This window comes from Gnatocerus cornutus, chromosome 1 (genome assembly GCF_029298725.1).
Source record: "Gnatocerus cornutus isolate USDA-ARS CGAHR chromosome 1, icGnaCorn1.1, whole genome shotgun sequence".
In the NCBI taxonomy this organism is placed as follows: Eukaryota; Metazoa; Arthropoda; class Insecta; order Coleoptera; family Tenebrionidae; genus Gnatocerus; species Gnatocerus cornutus.
The window spans coordinates 25,307,540-25,329,270 of record NC_142233.1 but is presented as its reverse complement, the minus strand read 5'-3'; the positions used below and the strand labels follow the sequence as shown (position 1 = coordinate 25,329,270).

The window sequence follows — 21,731 nt, the reverse complement described above, 5'->3', positions numbered from 1 at the left end:
GTTAATTAAAATTGTATACATTCCTTTATGGCAAAAATCACTAAATAAATGAGACAACAATTCAGAACGAAAGTAATTAAAGTGACATGGACTTTTTTTAATATAAAAAATATTCACGTTCATGTATTTACCTAAATTAAGGCGATTGCGTTTAATGAAAATTGAACGTTTTTTTTCACTAGTTTAAATTTGACATTTGTGTAATAATATTTATAAAATGGACATTTTTTACTAATGTTAACAATTTATTTATCTCAATATTTACATTTGGATAAATTATTCATAATAAAATATGAAAGTGCTCCCTTCTGTTGTACAAATTATTCGCATTGATTTGGCTAGTGCTTTAAATTTTCTAAATTTAAATAAGTTTCATTGGTTGTTCCAAAGAAAAACTTGAATAAATTAATAATAAACGGAATAAAAATTCGATAATAACCCCTCATGTTGGTCTCATGCGAGCTATTTTAAACTCTGATATTTTCTCTCGTCGATTAACCCCGACAACACCCACTTATGCTTTTCACTATTGCCACTAGAAAACTTATGACACCTTCACATCTCACTAAAAACTTCCAATCCAACAAACCATAAAAGCACACACAAATAAATCAATTAAACCTCTCCAAAGCACCAAACAATTCTAATTATCAAACTTTTCCAGCGATTTAAAAGCGAATTTACTCAGTTCCTGGATCAAAGATGCTAATTAAAACAGTAACGCAAAGAAAAGAACAAAAATGAAAACGAACATCGCACTCCACTTGATGTTGGCAATCACCGACATTCGTCTTAATTTCCGATATCCGAACAGCAAACGTTCGTCGATTAAGAAACGGCGAAAAACGCCCGGAAAAACCGGTGACGCATTCCGAGTGGTCGTTCCGGTGTACCAACGACAAGACACGTTGCGGTTTACGACGGCCCCCAGCACAGAGCCGCACCGACGGTCGGCGTGCAATGCGAGAGGCAGCACTCGCAGGCGGCGAGCGCCCGCAGCTGGTATTGATTGGGGGGCGACGCGCCGGCCTGACTCCGCACGCGATATAGGGACAGACCGCGCGCGTCTACCTGCCTCACCTGTCACTGCCGGCACTCGTGGGACCCGACGGGTCGTTGTGTACTTCCACAGAGGAATTAATAAGTAACTTTCGGCCAGGAGGCGACGATTTTTAATGGAAGGTGCACACCGAACACTGAAACGAATGGAAAAGGAAGTCGATATTTCCGTTCTTGCTTGTTACCTTGCACAAATTTTATGGGGACGGAATAAAGAATTTATTTCTGATGGTTGGTTCTGGGTTTAGTACTAATAAAAATTGTATAACCTTTAAATTACAGTGTCTCACAAGTTTAGCTGCAATAGCTTCGTTTGCAGTTGAAGCTATAAATTTCTAAACATTTACATTTTATATGCCAAGATAAATCCCAGTAAGACGAAATTGGTCGTTGACTTCTAGAAAATATGCGTGATCATTTTCTCATTACGAAAACGCGACAAGTGAGGAAGTCCCGGACGAATTTCTATTGTTATTTGCTATTATACTTCATAAATACTACAATAATTGGAAACTTCATACTTCATTTTTGTTCGATTCTCTAATTGTTCTGGGTATAATAACCATAGTTTGTAGTGAGAAAACAATGTAACTGACTGTTTCAGTGTTATGAAATTGTCATTCAAACTCATGACAGAAAATCGAACATTCACGTAGATCGGTTTGGATGATAACCGTTCTAAATATCAATTAAGCGCTCTCGATAGTGCTGCATGATCAAAGTAATTTTATATCCTGAGAGGATTTGGAAAAAATATGCGATGTGCTAATTGTTGGATCAAAATCCAACAAAAGAACGATTTCATTTTACAACAGTAAATTTAGACAACTAGGTAATAAATTAAAATTATTCTTGAACCCTGGGGTTCCCGGAACAATATAGCATCTCCTATGTTTTCTATCATAACTGCACGATTCTGTTGCCAGAAGCATGACCGAATAAACCTAAAAAAACAAAGCTGATACAGCTTTTCTTTTTTATGTAACTTAGTGGAAGTAAATATATTTTCAACAGTGAAAGATTCAGGTTGAAGTATTTTATTATATTGGAGTTTTATGTCACTCCTTTGATTGAAAATATAGACGAAAGGATGAGCATAAATGCATACTTTTATGTGCAAATGAAATATCGGGAAATCTAAACCATTTATTTCTCCATTTCCTGTATAAATTCATAGGACAGTACCTGTAACTGTACAGTAACTGTCAAACCAATAAAATCAAAGCTTTCAAGATGACCTCGTAATATGCTTTTTTCACTACTAGCTTAAGAACATGTCATTATGTTGTCTGTTTTCCGAACTGTGAAATTAAATTTTTGTCCTGCAAGTAGATAAAGAAAAGTGTAGTTTGAGTTGTCTATATTAGGCTAAATATTTAGTATTTAGTAGCGTCATATAGACGTCAAAAGTAAAGCTGTTTTATTGATTTTAGGTTAGAAATTTTTATTGATGAATTGTGTATTACGATATTTATACCTTAAGGCTTCCCTACCTCACCTCTACTCTTCTTCAAAATACACCAGCAGCATATTTTCACTTACACTTAAGATAGGACAATTCTTTTTCTAAAAGATGAAAATGTTTTATTCTCATGTTTTTGCCATTGAAAATTCACTTGTTCATTACGTAAAGCGGATGTTTGACGTAAAACTCTCTCCTGTTTTAGATGTTTTATTATTAATAAAAATGTATAAATAGCCATGTTATCCATTAATTGAAATTAGACTTGGTCCTCTTTGATTACGTATTTCGCTCGTATGTTGCAGACAAGTTTCAACCTATGTAATTTTCAAATCAACGTTGGAATATTATTAGAAATTTGATTTCAACGTCAATAGCAATATAGCAAGTGAAATTACATTTGTAATTAATTCATTACACACCAAACAATGTAGAATTAATTTGTAACAAATCCCTTATAAAAAAAAGTTCAAATTAGGTCTTTTATGCAAACAAAACAAAATTTAATTTAAAATATAAACCCAGCTAAAACGTTAGAAAGTCTAAAAAATGTTCATAAATGAAAAAGAATACAGTTTATTATCGAATCTCTTTTAGCAGCAACGAGAATATTCTCCTCGATGGGTTTTCAACTGAAACAGTTTTCCTGTTGCACTCTGAAAATTATCTAAAGAGTAAAACTTAATTACGCATTGAATTTTCTAGAGCCGTTTTAACTTAACAAGGTAAAATTAACTATTGGAAACTAATTAAACGATTAGATTACCAGTAATTTAACTCCTTTCTTAGTTGTATTTAAATCACGCGTTGAATAAATTCTTGTTCTTCAAAATGCTGTCGTCACAATTAGTCCCTATTTTGACTACGTAACTAACTATTGCGTGGTCAACTTTCACCCGCTATAATATTTCATTTTTCAACCCTAAAATTAAACTTTGAACTCCGCCTAGAAATTCCTCTTTGGGACCCACCAAAAACAGTTGTACCAGCAGTCGCAGTACTCGCATCGTGATTAAGTAAGTCATGCAAGAAATTAATTACGGCCGTTGCCGTTGTCCTAGAATTGTAAATGTGCGCGATGTATCATGCGTGTCATGGTCGCCCTGCCAACTGATCCTCTTTAGGGGTAGCGATAGCGTATGCGTGCGAACGTATGTAGTGCGTAGACGAAGAAGGACGAAAATGGCTTTGTCTCAAAAAGGACTATGTTCTTGGGGATCAGCGACCGAAGCTCGTTTTAAAGTTATTCGCTGCGGAAGGGTGACTTCGGGAACGCGTGGATGGCGTAAACCAACAGATGTGGTTAATTATAATGTAAAATGCGTTTTTTTAAAAAAGACGTAATTTTGGCTTTGGACTTTTAATTTACGGCTACAACTCTGTTAGAAAGTGAAGGGGGCCATTGAAAGAAAACTGTTCTTTGAACAGTTTATGCCATCTGTGGGTATGACCATTGTCAAGGTTTATTGAAGTTTTATTTGCGAATATTTATCGCAATTATTGTATGTACGTGATAATATCGTTATCGATGAATGTAAAATTGCAATTTGCAAGTCAACCATAGACGAGACAATGGAAAAAAATCCACGTTGAAATCTTGCGGGAAATCTGAATCAACAGGTGAAAAGAATCAGGTAATTAGCATCCTAGTGCAATTCTTACTATTACGAAATAATTCACGTCTATCTTGGCTGCTTAGAGCTTGAAAAATGACGTGGAAGAGCGGAAAATCGTCTGTAAACATTGTCAGAGGAACCAGAAATTCTCCCACTTCATTCATAATCGGATAAAACTCATTTCCTTCGGAGACAAAACGTCAGCACAGAGAAAAACTCCAACTTTAATTTGTAACATTAATTGTGAAAGTGTGCGGTTGTGTTCCGAGCGTCGGAAGAGACCTACATTTCTGAAAAACTTGAGACGTAATTAATTGCGAACAGTTAGAAACAATTTCTTTTACATGAATTACAAAGCGTCAAACTCCCTTCATTTTGGCAGTAATTAATATGAAAGCCTTACTTTTGGCGAAATATCGAGAAAAGTCGAACGTTCCGCAAACATCCAATTTTCCGAAACCTTATTCTATGAAATTTGATATAAATGGGAGCCGTCTATGAGTTAACAATTTTGTTTACAACTAGGAGTTGATTGCGTTAAATTTTGAGCTTCCTCAAAGGCGTCCCATTTCATTTTACGCACGAGCTGATAGCGACGCTAGTTTTCCACGAAGACGTTGAAAAGTTCCCAATTAGGGTTGGAAGGTTTTCTCAGTTCCTTTCAGGGTTGTGCAGTCTTGTATCATAGCAACTCTGACACAACAAATACAAGACTTTCCAGAAATAAAATATTGAAAGATTTCTTGTTAGAACGAACAAATTCAACGCGTCTCCTATTCGTACCTTTGAATTTCTTCGCCGACGTCACACAATGAAAATTTTAAGTTGAAACGGATTAAGGGGGCGTCAACCCCCAGAAAATCGCCAACGCCGCACGGAAGAGAAGTGTGAAAAGGTAATAACTTCAACCGAGACAGTAGCGGACCCTTCAGTGGATTACATCACCTTACAGGAATGACTGTTTTTAAAACGATAATTCAACGAGAAATATTCTGTCGAGATTATCCATCTTGTAGTTCTGACAGATCAACATTTTTACTCGTTCAGATTGACAATACCTGAACAATCCACTTCAATAAATATAAATGTCTGAACGCAACGCCATCACTAATTGAAGAAAGTACAAACCTTATGAAAATGGTAATAAAATAAAAGTAAATGTTAGAAGCAATTTTAATTTTAATTTAAGTGGAAATGTTAAAATGTTAATGTGAACAAGTCCACTGGAAAATTTATGAAATTTCAGTTACTGTCTGGTTAATCAAATTAAGAGGCATTTACTAGAAATTGGTGTCTAGGTTAGTTGCATTTAAATAGCAAATCGTGATGGTCGATATTAGAAAATCAACACTTCTTGTCACTTTACTGTATCTTAAAGCTATGGACTATTCCATTATCTAGATTAGAACGATTTTTGGTGTGCCTAATCCATTAAGCCACAACGAACCGCCACTGCTAGAATCAGTACAAAAAAAGAGTATCACAGCTCAATAATCGCAGAAAAGATTCTTTCCGACTTTTCCTCTCTTATTGTCGGAGTTTATTACATGCGATTCAAAAAGATTCCACCAAAAAACTTCTCAAGTTATTAATTTATTTTTAAACCTTGAAGCAATCGTCCTGTTTGAAATTACCAAGAATTTCATTAGGTTCCATTACAAAAATCAAATGAAAAAATATACGCAATAGGAACACCTTGCCTCCAATCAATAACCTTCCACATATTTCAAGAGGGTATTAAAAACAACAACTTTCCCTCCCGCCCAACGTCACGAAATCTCCTGGATCCATTAACCTGATTAATTCAAATTATGGGAAAACGCGCTTTTTCACGGCGGTGATTTTCGGATCGCGGTCAAAATGAATAACGGATAATCGTTGAAAAACATTCCCAATTTAATTTACACGGTAAGTAAATAGACGGAAGCACCATCTATCAAAGTGAAACAGAAAATAGATTTCGCGGATTTTATACAATTTTTTTTTAACCTGTACCGAGCAGAGTTTTTAGTGTGAAAAGTCGTTCCAATATGAAAAACTTGGAAAACTCATGTTTTCAAACGCTCAGTCACTGACGGTAAATTGGAACTTTAGATGTAACGAATCGGTCAAAATGTTGTTTAAAAAAATAAAAGTAATAAATCTTTTCTTCACATTCGAACAAGGCTTGAAAATAACTTAGGAAATATAGTTTATCCTTACACTTCCAATCAAACGTTCGAATCTTTCTTTATTGAGATATAGATACAATTTCGGGGGTCGACACGTCAGCAAACATATTTTGAAAACAGTTGATCGGACAGTTTAAACTTGCTTGAACTTAAACCTGCTAATAGGAGACCAAAATTGTTGACGGTGGTAAGTCACATTTATTTTAATAGGAAAAAAGAAAAATACGACTAAACGCATTTTAGCATTTTACCGGAGCCCGTAGAAATGTGAGCTGTTTGAACTTTTCTCAGAGACTGTTTAAAATTTTCCCCGGTCAAAACAGGTACAGAGTTGCGAAGTGCAGTTTGAGCCTGTTGCATATTATTGACTTTTGTAGCAGCTTAGCGCCTGATGGCTTGTTTTAAAAAAGTAGACTAATTTTTCCTTTAATAAAGAAAATTAACTATGCATTATCTACTTACTAACAAGAAGTATAATTTATAACTTTCATGCTAAGAAGGCTACATTAGATTTTGGAAATACCAAGATTACTTTAGATGGAAGGTAAAGCACTTATAAAAAGACATTCTCTAAATAATTTCTTTTTCAGAAAAAAAACACTTAAAAACTAATTTCTTGACACTTTCCTTATACAAAAAAAAAGCGAGCGGTTGCAATTTTCTTGCAGGAAACGTTCTATTCGCAACTAATTACAATGTAAATAGGAGTGTGTTTCTAAAGGTTTTCTGTGGCCTTAAATTTATTAACGATAAAAGTAATAACAGCATTGCCTAAACGAGTGGAAAAATTCAATAACGCCATGTTTTACCCCTAAAAAGACATTCATTTTCCCCAAGCCCAGCCAAAAGTCGCTCTTCATCCAATTAACGCAAAATTACAACATCTCGTAACCCCGGAAATCTCCGGTGATTACGATTATTTTTATTTGTCGTGACGGCAATTTCTTTGACAGTCATCGGAGCAGATAGGCATCTTTTTATGAATCGTGGAATTTCCGACGACATAATTGATCATTATTGGTCGTTTGAAACCCCTCGCTAATTGGCTATTGCAGGATCAATCGTTTCCGAATTATTATTATTTCCGCGTGTGGGCTTTCTGTAATAGAAATCTGGAGATTTTCTTGGAAATTAGCTAAAACATCTATCACCGTTAAAACCCTATCATCCACCCTCGCCCCCTCAATATAATAACATGACGGAGCTTTAAATTTTCCCTATGATGACATTCTGCCTTCTTGATACGATCGATAAGCCTATTTTGTAAATTCGCGTCGTCGAGAGATGGATGGAATATCGTGTTCCTGGAGAAAGGTGTATCGAATCACGTCGTGCATCCACAATTTTCCACAATCGTTATCTAGTATTTTTAACCTTTTTACAAACCCATTAAACCGACCTCTGTTCGACATTTAATAAACGCGCAATCCGGATCACATACACAAATCTGAATTAACAGTCCCGTAATACACACACGAGCATTGCAAACAGGAAATTGGTTCGTATTTGAGCACTTAAACCGTTCCTTTTTTTCCCTAACGGGGTAAGGCCAAATCGATTTTAATAAATGGAAGTATTAAATCAACGGCGATGATTTTGTTTGATGGTTTTAGCATTAGTCACGAAATTTAATTAAATCACTCGTTTTAAACAATTTATTTACCTCAATTTCACCATTGACGTTCCATTGACGATTTCGAATAAAAGGGTTGAAATAAAACGGAAACGTTTTGTTTAGTTTGGTTGTGCAATGTTTTTGTTGTGTCAAAGCCTGAAGGGATGCTAATTACACCGACCATTGAGAACATGAGATACGTTTTAGATTGGTAAAATTTGTCACTAACTGCTTTTTTACCGTAAAACGTTCCCGAAAATTCATGATCCTGGTGCTCGAGAATAAAAAATTATAGTTACAAATATTTGCACAGTTGTTACCAGTTATAATGCTTAGATTATTTATAATTCTTATTTAAATTATAAATTATAAATCTTATAGTTATAGTTCTAGTTATCTGAGCTTGCTTAATACAGTTATGATAACAAAAATGCCAAATTGTAGTTTCCATAAATTCGATATTCTGTAACTTTACACCTGTCTGAGCAGGTAATCCACCCAAAATAATGCTTGTTGTAAATTAATGAATTTATTTCAAGCGTAATTTCCAAGATAATAGTTTGCGAAGATCGTTATAAACTACATAATTTGGCCTGCAAGTAATCCAATTTATAAACAACCCTTAATTTGCATATTGTTAATTTTCATTCAATGATTTTTGTTTATTTTACAGTTTTTATCGTTTAAAGCACAGATTTGGAATATGAACGCATAACCTAGATTTTCTTGGTTGACCATATGAAGGTTGAGGTTGTACTGTCGTGAAGCGGTCGACCTCTAGAATTGCGATAAAATCAAAACAATACTTAAAAAATTATCATTTTACGAGGAAAATAAAACAATTAAGAAACTATAAATCAGTTTACACTCAGCTGGTTTGAGTGCTGAAATTGCTGAATCCTTGGCACATTTTCTCTGATTAATTGTTGCCAGGAAATACCGAGAAATTTAAAAACATCCGAAAAATTTGGTATTTAAAAAAAGCTGGCTATTAAGCCACTTAAAAACGTGATTCTTGTAATGAAATATTTCTGCGGTTTCCAAGGCTCTCTGCATACATGAAACAGAGTATTCCCGGAACGCGCAATTACACCAATGTAATTGGAATATCTCGAAAACAACCATAAATTCAATTTTATTCGGAATCCCGAGCTGGTAAATTTTTCGGTCTAAACTAATTAATTACTTGTACAATCTTGATTGATGTAGAAGCCCAAATCTAGGACCTCTTTGTAGCAAATTTCAATTAATACCCCGCTTCAACAGTTTTCCGAACGCGCCTCTATTGAGATATCTGTAATACTCAGATGAATGGTACTGAATTTTCCTGCGAAGCAAAGCTTGTGGTTTCTGCGCCGTTCGCTGTTGCGCCAAAGAGAATTAATTTGTCGCATACATGCCGATGTCTGAAACATTCCTGCTGGGAAAATATGCGAAGGGTGAAGCTCATACGATCCACATTATGCGCAACTTTAGATTGCTTTATAAATAATTATGCTCGCACACATTCACAACCTTTAGGTGGAAGTTTGGACAGGTACTTTTAATGAGTAGAGCAATGTTTGCACAGAAGCATAAGCTCGCTCTGTTTACGGACTCCCTTCGAATCGATCCCCAACGACGCAAATATTGGTCCAACTTATTAGAAATTTCCACCGATATCGAATAATACTATTAAAAAAACTCACCTCTCTCAGTTCTTTGATTTTGTATCCTGCTTTTCCGATCACGCATCCGGCCTGGCTCTGGTGGATCATCATACGCAAATCCAATTCATTTCCGTTCACTCTGCCTCCGTTCTGCAAAAAATAAGGAAGGAAATTAATTTTTAGATCGAGCACGGAACGAACAACAAAGAGGTAATATTTGAGAAATTGAGAAATCGGATTTTTAAAACATGACAGGCAATAACATCTTTAAAGTCGTGAGTCTCAACTTTTTATACACGTCATCTAATAAAAGCTCTTACGTCTAAACCGTACAGGTTTGTTCATTTCTTTGTGTACCGCATGAATAAATAATGGAATAAAAATGCATTTACAGAAACAAAGTTCTTAACAGCCCCGTTTTCCACGAAGGAAGCGCTCGAAATCGAATTTGTTTGCAGACATCGCAACTAAGGTCGACTGTTTGACATCCGGTATCAAATTGTTTGAATAACCACGGCGGAAATTAGAGTTTGTCTTGTGGCTGTTGCTACGGTGACGCTATCGAGGGAAAAAACCCTTTAATTTTGCTTATTCTAAGGGTCACATGGCGCTCTCCAACCGACAATTCCTAATGTTTTCTCGAAGCCTCCGAACACATAAAACAAGGGTTGGCGCTTCGTATGAATTTTATATAAGGACAAGAGAAAGCCATTTCTCAAAACGCCCCATCATTTATTCATCCAGGCGGTAATGATTGAATATAACGACCAAGTCAAGTCCACATCTTTTCAAACTAAAAAACGACGTTAAATCAACGTGACGTGTTTTTCAGGATCATTTTTATGTAGGCAATTAACAAGCAATTAGGAGAAAATCGCAGATAACGGACGCTCTTCATTGAAAAACCTGTTGAAAATGTCGAGCGAGGCTCGGAACTAGATTGTGGTAGAAACTTGACCCATAACAGGTTTGTGGGCAAACGCATACGCATATAAAGTTATGTAATTTCGATCAAAATTCGATGACTTTGGTAAGAAAGTGACGATCATTTATCAAGACTAAAAAGGAATTTAAACGTCGGCGCGGTCAGGGTCAAAAATTCTCGTCCGAAGGACATGTGGAGGAGGAGGAACACAGAAAGTGTAGAAAGTTTAGTTGCATTGAATCTTCTACACATACCGATGGTAAGAGACCAATGACACTCGAAGGTTCTTGATGGGACATTGCCCTCTAAACTCTTGCCTCAGGATCGACAAATCTGAACCAGTTCAAGTTAATGCAACGATTACGATAAAAAGTATAAAAAGAAAGTTGAAATATTAAACTTATTAAACGGGCAGACGATCCAAAATTTGATATCGCGATGTTGTTAATAATGAACATACACTTCTTATAAGAACTCCAACTTTCAATTTGTACTGTCAGTCGCGTGCGATCTAAAATCGTGTTTAAGAATGAAAGTGCCACTCATTTATTTCCAACTTGATAAAATTTCATATTCTCTTATACATATTGCACATCTATCTAGATTTTGGCGTTTTTGATGTTTCTCTCTTCCCGGAGTTTCGTATTTTTATTACCATCAAGATTTTGCGCGAAGAATAAAATTCGCTTTAAAATCAATATTGCTTCTAAAGTTCACTGTTTTATCAGGTTTTTCACAAGCGTACGAGCTCTCCGAAGCGCAAAGGTGCTCTTAAAAACTTGTTGCTAGTGCTGAACTAAATTAAAAAAAAATATTAATAGGAAAATAATGGTCATTTAGACTAGATCCAATAAGCCACGTGAAACGGATTTTTAATTAAAAAAACATCTTTAAGTCAATTTTTAACAAAACTCTTCCCGGTTGAGTATACAAATATTTGCACAGTTGTTACCAGTTATTATAAAGCTTACATTATTATTATTAAATCGAACGTCTGTTTTTCCAATGTATACGTAATATGCATTTAATTTTACATGCAATTCTTGTTATGGATGAGAAAGTAGCTTAATAATAACCTTCCCAAAAATAGTTTTGCTGATAATAATTATACCACTAAACTATTGTGCAAATAAATCCAATCTGAACCTCTCTTCCGGGCAATTGCACCGTCTTATAATTACCGGACGACAGTAAAGTGACCATGAATTTATACAAATGCGTCTTACCAAACATTAAATTCGCAAACTATTGCGTGATCAACGTAGTTAAATTTAGCTAGCTACTTAGTAAAAAACCCAACTCAATATGTTTAATTAGAGTAATCAATTATAAATAGCTTGTAAATTACTCGTACTTGTAAACTCGTACGTAATGATGCGGTTTACCATCATTAACGGTTTTTTTCAAAGATCACGATGCTTACGACAAACGCAATTAAAGATGTTTTATTCTAATAAGTATGTAGATAATAAATCAATATCATTTCATCATTATTCACTGCACAATAAATTTAAGGATCTTAATTAAAAACGTGGCGTAATGCAATAGTTTCATACCTTACAGCGCTCATAATCCAGGATAATTTCAAAACACAAAACAACTCATTACAAAATTATTTTTCCTGTGACTATAACCGCTTTTGCATTTATTAACCGCATAACTCATATCAGTGAATCATCACTTTTACACAATGGAAATACCGAAAAAAGCAAACAAAGCCATTATATCAAGAAAAAGAATATAGCAACAATTAAAAATGCAAAAACAGACAATTTCGGTTATTTTCTCCGTTTTTTTTTCTTTGTGAAACGTGTCACGAACTCGGTAGTTTCCACGCATTTAACACGAACAAATCTATTTTAAGAGAATACTCCCCATTTTACTAACACATCAAAAAACAAAGCGTATGTATGTGGCCGTGCAACACCGCAGAAACCAGTTGCGATGTCCAAAAAGGTGGATGCGCCGGGATAACAAAACAACTTGCCGAGTCTGCGTTATTATTATTATCACAATTTCAATGTTTCTGGTGGTCCTGAATTCGATTGATTGTCTTATCGCAGATTAATTCGTGAGGATGCTATCAGTCACGATCGTCTTACCCTGTCAATATCAATAGGATTGTTGAGAAAGACCCTTTGTTTTATTACCTCCTAAACAAAGATTTGATCTACGAGTCCGCTACCAAATTCAATTACCGATATTAATAACTGAGAAATATTAATAAGAACGGTTTATAGAGGTATATCAATGACAATTTCATAATGTTCGATTTGAAACGTGATAATTAAGATAGTATTGAACAAAGAAATGAACAATGCGGCGACAAATGAAATGAATCCTCGCAATAGCTTGAGTTAAAGCAGATGTAAATCTTATCCGCACATTTGTTAAAAACGTTTCCGCGTTTTCACCACGAACAATCTAATTATTCCAACAAATAGATAACGCCCACAAATGTCACTGTAGTCGCCGAGCGCCATTTTTTCCATTTAATATAACTCGATTCTTGGAAGTATCGTGCAGACCGTATGGAGTCTATTAAATGCTAGATAATGTAACGCGGACACGATGGCTGTAATCAAATGCCACATCAATGTACACGGCAGTCGCATGAAAACTAACCCTTTGAAAAATTGATGGCAATCGTACAACGAACGAAACACGAGCATATTCGAAGTTACTCACTAACAGACAAAAAATCGAGGAAAGCCGATACCTTTAATACACAATTTATTATTAAAAAGACACGAAAGAGGGGCAATTCTTCAGGGATTGGTTGCTGACGTTCCTTTTATTTTCACTGACGACGTACTTTAAGACTCATTTATCAAATTGTGTAACTACGAGGTAATTTATCATTTTTCTAATCAATGTGAAAGCGCTTTAAATATAAACAAACGAATCATCAACATGAAATTCCAAAGAAAGTTCAACGGTTTTCTTGATATTTGTTCAAGGATCGATTTTCTTGAAGGGGAGATAGACTGGCGTGAAGTGAATAGCATCAATGACGTCACTGATCGGATTTGTCAAATGCAACAAGAAATGTCAGTCAAGAATCGAATAGACATGCTATAAATAGATCTTATTGCCTTACGTGATTTTAGGAACTAAAGGTGTCTTTGCATGTTGTGGTCTTATTAAAAATACAACATATGACGTAAGCATTCGTGTTAAAATTTCAAATCATTAAAAATGGAATGTTGGTTTTTCAAACAACGGTTGCGTATGTTTCTTTCAAAAATGTATTTGCCTCAAATTCCACACGATCGCTGATAGGTATGCAAAAAACTGTGTATTTTAAATTTAAATTACGCAATATTTTAAGGTTATCATTATCACACGCTGTGAATAAGAAAAAACACCGGAAAATTAATTCTATATCGAAAACAAACAAGATAAAATATTATCTACGAAATTCGTTTAACCCTTTTAAATGACCCAGAAGCACTAAGCCCTAGTAAAAGAGTTTCCAAGTGTTTATTAAAACGCTTTTATGGCTCATACTTTTTACGATGATCTTTGCCCAAAACGCATCATCTAAGTTTCTTCCAGGCAAAAAAATGTCGCTTAAACAAAGGTTAATCTTATATCGATTTTTGTCAGCACTCTTTCGACCTTGCAACAACGCCGCGACCTCAACCCCATCAAAGAAAAATCCAAAGCACTTGTCGGGATTGCCACTAATTCAACTTGTGAGTTTTGTTCGAAGCCCACGCAGTGAATATTTCAATGGTAACGTAACAAACAGACGGAGCGTTTCCTTGGAGTAGGGCGCACCTGCTATTGTTTCCATCACCCGAAATAATTAAGTTAGAAGTTTCTGCAGTCAAGTTACGACAAACTTGGAGAAGTGGGTGATCGCAAGCCATTACAGGCCCGATTCTAATTGGTCTGATGCCCCTGTTTTCGCCACGAGAAGACCAAAAAATTGAACAAAAATTTAAATAGAACCTGCCAACCGATAGAGATATTTTTAACTCATTGATAGGATTGTGTCTGGATTCCTACTTGGCTTGTTACAAATTCTACGTCCAATCCAAAGGACCGGAATTGTTACATAATCTCGTGTGAGTTGGTAAACGCGACTCCTTGTGGTCTCACTCCACGCCTCCGTCAAGTGTAAAATACGAAGCTACGGCTTTCCGGCTTATGATTTTAGGACATTTGTGCGGTGAATCCCTCGTGACGTGTTTCTATTATTAAGGGCGAGTAAGCTCTTCTTTTTTAATAAAACGTGCGTCACAATAAAAAACCACCATCAGTTCTCGTTTTACGACGTACAAAAGACAAAATTCCGAGAAAACACGTCCCGAAAAACTTTGTCTATAAAATAGGATTATGCTATAGTAAAGTACAATAACTCACCTCTTCCAAGTTGGGAACTACGTCTGTGACGATGTTGCAGATGGTGTCGAGATCCGAAGACAGCGTCAACATCCTGTAAACAGAATCTAGTTAGAATGTAGTTCGAGGATGGGTCGGATTATGAAAAGGTTGAGATGGTTCGATATCGCGGTGATCAATTTCACTAAGGGCAACAAATGGACGAAAGAAGTCTCCTTTCAACGACTCCAGAGTTTACGTTAGCCATCAGTCACGAGCTTTGAAATCCATACGAGACGATAGAACGACAATTTTAACAGAACGGGAAAATATGAAGTGGTGGAAGAGAGAAAGACACGTTTTCATATCGTGTAGGGGATGGTGATGTATTTCCCCGAATCATCAGGGGGTTGGCTAACACCGAATTGTCTCGTTGGAAAAGAAAAATTAACACACGGAATGGGATGAAGAGGATTTAATCTAATTATGTAAAAAGCAATTCAAACAAATAAAACACGGGACCAGATTTCAGTGTTGAGTCGTGTGAGAGTGTTTTTATTTAGTATTTAAATCGAAAAAGGCGACCTGCAAAAAATTACATTAACACATATTAATGGCCTCAACCTAAGGCAAAGCGTGTAGAACGCTAGGTTAGGGGGACCTTGCTTATACGCCACCTAGCGGACAAAACCGGCCGGTTGCACCGCCGTTAAAAATGTAACAAGATTTTGATTAGCTGCGGTTAAGTGTGTTAATTTCAGGGAATTGCAAGGAACTCTGATTGACGCCTTTAGTGTCTCACACAAAATCAAGTGTGCGCAAAGGGCTCGACCTTCCTCGTATGTGTACTAGGAGGTCACATGTTAGCGGTGGCGCATGCTCGTTAATGTTAAAAAATTAACAAAACAAACAAAGTCTTAAGTGATGCGTTAGGGTTGTTCATTTTAGTGGTGTGTGTATGCAGTGCAACCAGGGCCGGAGTGAGCACAACTAAATAGAGTTTGAATAATTTTACCGTTCAGGGCCCGGGCAATCAGGGACAGTTATCGAGGCTTTGTACTGTTGGTTGTTCGTTGTGGCAACACGCAAAATGGCATTGGCGGGCAGGTGGTTCAGGTGGACAGGTGGCACAGCCGGGGGACAGAAGACATTAGTTAACATGGTACTAAATGATATGGAGCTGCAATCTCAAAAGTAACAGACATGGACTGGTACGAGTGACAACTCGCACGGGCTTTACTATATTATCATTATTTTAGAAACTTTACACTTGAAGCACCTGAATGAATCCTAGAAATACAAATTAAAATACTTAAACTAATTTAATTACAGAGCTGCCGCGTTTCCATTAAAAACTCAAACTAACAAAAAAAAAATAAAAACAAAAAAGTGATCGGTGTGGTGGTGCATGTGGCAACTCTGCGCGTCTGGAATAATTTAAGAACTTAAAATTAATGCAATTAACACGTAACATTTAACAGTACAGTAACTTGGTTAATGTTATCAAGGGATAGATGTAATTACCCCTAAACTAATTGGGGAAAGTTTGACCTTTTGTCAGTGTGTATAAGTTAAGACATTATCATTGGCGAAGGGCGGGGGTTGGCGCGTTGCCTAGACATATTTACAAGACTTCCGAAACCGAAAAAGGCATCGTGAAATATTATTAGGCAAGTTATATTAATTGAATTAGTCACTCGCTTTTGTTAAAAAAAATCCTCATGGAATTAACCCCACTCTCGTTTTGTGTTAACATAATCACCTCAAATTAATGAATTAATTTGTCTTTGTTCCACGATGCATTAGCTGTGCTGTCAATGTTATGATGTCATCCACCGGGTGGCGCCAGTCTCTTTGCATACAAGTGCATCTAGGGCTTTCTGTGGCATCCACTCAATTACATCACGATCTATATTCAAACTTGACGAATCAATCACATCTCGTATAACGCTCACATCAAACCCCAGATTAAACTTATATTCTTATTTAAAATTTCAAAACTGCTCAGAAAGTTGGAGTCTATTGTAGAAACACGTTACCTTAGCTCCAAACTCTAACGAAGCCAGTAAAATAAATTTCAACGATCTCCAAGATTTGTTTCTTGTTAAGTTTATGCGGTTTTTATTTAATTATCTGCAATTATTCAATCATCATTATGCACATTTACAACAATATTATCTACACTTCATCTGATGGAATGGTAGTTTTCGCATTTTAAATTTTTTATGAAATGTAAACTTTCTACTGCATTGCTTGTTACGACAAATCAGATTATTGGTGCTCTTGCTTTACAGACCGACTTCCAACTTTGATAGACAGTTCAATTTAAGACTTTATCGCCACCCTGTAGACTTTACAAGAAGGACATTTAAATGCCGCAATATCAAGCAAGAATGCTTTTCAAAGACACATCCATCCATTGAAAAACATCCAATATCTACGTATATTTCTAAACCAGCAGATACTGACCTGACTTCTCAACTTCGTAATATTTTGGCCACCCTTACCAATAATGGAACCGGCAACCTTGGACAAAAAGAAAGCAAGTTATTGATGATTAAACCCAAGAAATTCATCACTATTGATAGTGTCTGTTTCTTTTTTCCCATGCGTGTTGTGAACATTTTGACTTTTTGTCATCTCATGAAAATATAGGCCAAAACAATGCAACCCTAATGGTCGATACTCTATTTCCACAGTCGGAAATGTCAGAGGGGAAGCAAAAGAAAATGCACATAAACGGTCGAGCAACCGGAAAAAAGGTTTCGTTGAGACAGATGTCGCCGACGGCGGCGCGACCCGACGCAACATGGCATGTCACCAAGACGTTATTTTCATTAGATATCGTATTTTTGCAATTTCGCTTATTCCGATGGGGTCACGCGAGCGACAAGGTTAATGAATGACTCCGCGACCGGAACAGCGAAAACGGATTGAAAAACTAGAACTTATGGGCTTTAACTTGAGGTTGTTAACCTCTTCTCATGAATATCTAGCGTCCGGACCGGTACAAGAACGCGTGTTTTGCATTAAGGATGAAATCTAACTGGATACCACCTACCTAAGAAGCGGAAAATTAAATCGACAAGATCGCGGAAACGTGGTTGAAGTAGCTGTTTGACCCGTGTTGCTGTTTCAAAGAGTAGAAGGAAGTTTTGAAGACGAAAGCGAAAATTGACACGATCTGCTTTCGATGTCGAGCGCTCTCGGAGATGCCGGGAAATTGCGCGCCAAGGAGCATATAAAGAGGAACGAATTTTAGTCTTCTCAAGTATTGTTTGATGCAGTCGGCTTCCTATGGCGGAGGAAATTAAGAGGATTTTTCTTCACAAACACTAATGAACAGGTCGGCAGGGCGACGCTACTAGGTACAGATAGCAACTGCAGAGGAAATCGCGGTAGATTAATTTCTCTTCGTGATGCGGAAGTCAAACCTCATCCTCATTCTGTGACAATTTGTAAAGAATTATTACTGACTATAATATCGTAAAAATCGCACACTAAAACCCGGAACGGAAAGCGCATCAACACTATCTCAGTTTTATTTTTAGTTCTGCTTGCTCAAGAGGAAAACATGACGATAATTTATTTTTCTAATAGAACCCAATCGAACTAAGCAAGATTTGTAAGTTTCCCGCAACATATTCTCTGTACTTTGATGGTGAAATTGGTCTCCCTAAAAGGTGTTGAAAATACGACATCTGTGCGAAAACGTAAAAGGTGGAGTCGATGGTATGTGAAATCACAAACTCAACATGAACTCGATTCCACTTTTTTGAAAAACGAATGAGGTTACAATAGGACAGTTACAATTTCGTCACCCTTCCTACGTCCCATACGCAACCCAGTTAGTTATTTTATTGCAAGTGCAGCTTTGCGGCCAAGTTCACGAACATGTTGTATGAGTTTCGTAACATCAAAAATCAACTGTTGCAAATAAGTTACAACATTAGAAACTCTTCGCTCCGTCCTTGAGTCGACTCGGCGATTTTTTCTACTAATTAGTGAACAATTAAATCACGTAATCGAACTTCCTCCTGTCTATTAAACCGCTTACACATTGTCGATAAAAATCCAAACCTTTTCGAGAGAACAAACTTCTTTGTTCTATCGGCACGATGGTATCGCAGCTTCACCGGTTACTATTTACAGTTGAAGATAAACCCTCTCCCGGATTATTCCTTGCGCAAAACCAACTTTGGTCGATTATGTCTCGGGGCCATGTTTGTTTAGTCAAATCTGTGCCCTCGTCGAAACTCCCCTATTATCGCCACCTACGTGCTCTCCCGTCAAAGACACGCGCTGTCTTTCTCTTAACATGTGTATAAAGTTCGGTGCCTCATTCTGGGCCAACGGCTTCCAAAGAAACCCGACGCCAGAATAAAGAAGTTTTGCCAGAGTTGTAACTTTAAACTTTATTATGGCGTTGGCAAAGTCAAGAAGCAAATATTAGCCTTAAATTAATTAAACTGTCACTTACCTTGCTTGGGATAAGTAAGCGAACTTCCTCGTCACCTCGCCGTGAACGTTTTTGCGGGGATCCCATCTCACCATCAGCTTCCCGCTTCATGGCTACCTTGGCCTGCAACAAAATTCAGTACATCAATATGCATATTTAAAAAGAAAGTAAAAACAACTTAACACCGTTTTTTAAATTCCGCATTTTTAATAGTCATCCTGGCGTGATTTTTATGTTGGCTAACTATAGAGATTGCAGAACCTTGACCTTCCTTGGTGTTGTACGAATGACCCCAAGATCTTTGCCCCTTTTGTTACTAAACCGTAACAATATTCCTACAACGACTGTAAAGCTTTAAAAGGTTCTCCAGACAAAAGAATATGTTATTTTCCATGGCCCATCGACTCAAGGCAAACCTGCCGTTGTTGATGATGCAAATCAGCAAATTCGCGATGAAGCAGATCCTGGAGGCGTGAATGTGGAGCACAAGGACAAGGTCTTCATACGACAAAATTGTATGAACCTACGTGTTCTATGAATATTTATGAAACTTCGTACGAAAATGGAATAGCCCCAGGTACTCGCGTGTGAGATAAAGACGATGAATAAGTAACATCAACAAGTGAAAATGAGAAACACTGGGATGAAGCCGTCGTGTCAAACCTACTATTAAAGGTGCAACATATTTTTTTCTGAAACTACGAGGAATGTGTCCATTTAGAGAAGCTGTTACACAACGAGACTTCCTGGCAAAAACCAAACGTTTATTTTGGTAGAATGAATGTCTAGAAAGACCTGGTGTTTAAAAGGCATAACTTTTAACAAGTAATTTTCCGGTACAAAGAACAAAAAACGAGTAAACAGGAACAACAAACAGTACAGATCAAAGAATGGCGAGTTCAAAGCGAGTTAGAAAAAAAGATGCAAACTCTTACGGCAAAATTGAAACAAAATGTCGACAGGACCTGTCAAAACGAAAAAACTACGCTACTGGGGGAACACCTAGAGTTAACTCCTGCAAAAGTTTCTTCCAACCTGAAAAGACCTTACAATTTCTTAGGATGGTTAAGCTGATTGAATGATGGATTGAATACATTTCGGAAATTCGATAAAAGTGGAACTGTCACGAAACACCTTTGAAAAATACATCACGCACGAAATCGTCGTCGAGATTTCCAAGCCCCTCAACCTACCAAACAATGGGAATTTTAATTACCAGGACCACACCTTGGCTACAATGTAAGCACGATTATCAAAGAATTGTGAATCTGTGGGCTTCGATTTCAATTCTCCATTGCAAAAAGATAAACAAGCCAAGGTCGGATGTCAATGTCGCATTCTTGTAGATATTGAAGGATGATGATAATTGCGTTTTTATGTACACTACATGAACAAAGTACCGAGAACAGACACAACTACTGGATATGCAAAGGATCAGGAAGGTCATGTTACATTCTAATGTTTCATCGTGACATAATTAGCCTTGATTGATAAGTCAGACGAGCATCATCCACGTGCTGATTTTTATGGGCGTGCCTGCACCTGATCTTTTTCCTTTCATTAGTTCCGATAATAATGTGGTTAAGTTACGTACGTTTATCACAATGCATGTGAGGGCCTCATTAGAAGATGGAGAATAAAAGGAAAAAAATCTTAGAAATATGTCTCGTGCTTTTCTTCTACATATAGTATTTGTGCATGACCGCCGTTCCGGAAAAGCACAGTCCACAGATGATTTATGAGCATAGTAGAATTTTTTAATTGCAGCGCCAGCGAGGCGTTGGTGTATAATTAATTGTTACTATCTTAATAAAGAGAAAAGTTGTCGTTTATTGCTTTTACTAGAAACCTGTGTATATTGATTGTATGATGGGAATTACTGCCAACACTTTGTTTATTAATGCTAATGCGTTCACGAGTTTGTTTTCTTCCTCGTTGCTACCGGTAAATTGGCTTTGGAAAAATTTACATGTTGAAAGAAATACCAAATAAGCCTTGAATATACGCCACATTAGGATTGTGTTGTTACTACATTGCAACCGTTATGTTGTGATGATGAAACTATCATTCATTTTATCTCCGTGCGCTAAAATTTCAAGCTTATTATTGGTGAATAAGTACTTAATTAGTTATTATAGGCCAGCAATAAAAATCGCATTATTGCTAATAGTAGCTACCCACACTACTAACGGTGTATAATAAAACAATAAATCAGTAAAAACAATAAGCGAGCCACCAGAAACAGCTACATACAATTTTGTCTCGTTCCGCCGTGTAATAGTGGTAAAGTCGAGGAAATATTATATTAACACTGTTTATTTTCGGTAACAAAACAACATTGTTTCTAACATGTGTCCGACAGTTTTATAGCCGCGACCAAATTCCAATGTGTTTTGTTAAAAAAAGCTACCATTAACATACTTTATAATTTAAATGTCTCCATTAT

General features: G+C 36.5%; 1 protein-coding gene across 7 annotated transcripts in view; it reads right to left on the bottom strand.

The window, feature by feature from the left end:
- HnRNP-K (Heterogeneous nuclear ribonucleoprotein K) overlaps positions 1 to 21,731 on the bottom strand; it is a 65,068-nt gene that overhangs the window by 5,228 nt on the left and 38,109 nt on the right. For 4 of the 7 annotated variants that reach the window (XM_088050165.1, XM_088050167.1, XM_088050166.1 and 1 more), the window contains 5 exons: positions 19,307 to 19,408; positions 17,296 to 17,352; positions 15,842 to 15,885; positions 14,869 to 14,941; positions 9,612 to 9,722 (listed from right to left, as the gene is read on the bottom strand). In XM_088050165.1, coding sequence (XP_087906291.1) covers positions 9,612 to 9,722; positions 14,869 to 14,941; positions 15,842 to 15,885; positions 17,296 to 17,352; positions 19,307 to 19,396 — 375 coding nt within the window. In that variant the 5' untranslated portion in view covers positions 19,397 to 19,408. Of the gene's footprint in view, positions 1 to 9,611; positions 9,723 to 14,868; positions 14,942 to 15,841; positions 15,886 to 17,295; positions 17,353 to 19,306; positions 19,409 to 21,731 lie in introns of those variants that run through there. The other 3 variants (XM_088050168.1, XM_088050169.1, XM_088050170.1) reach the window with 2 other exon arrangements.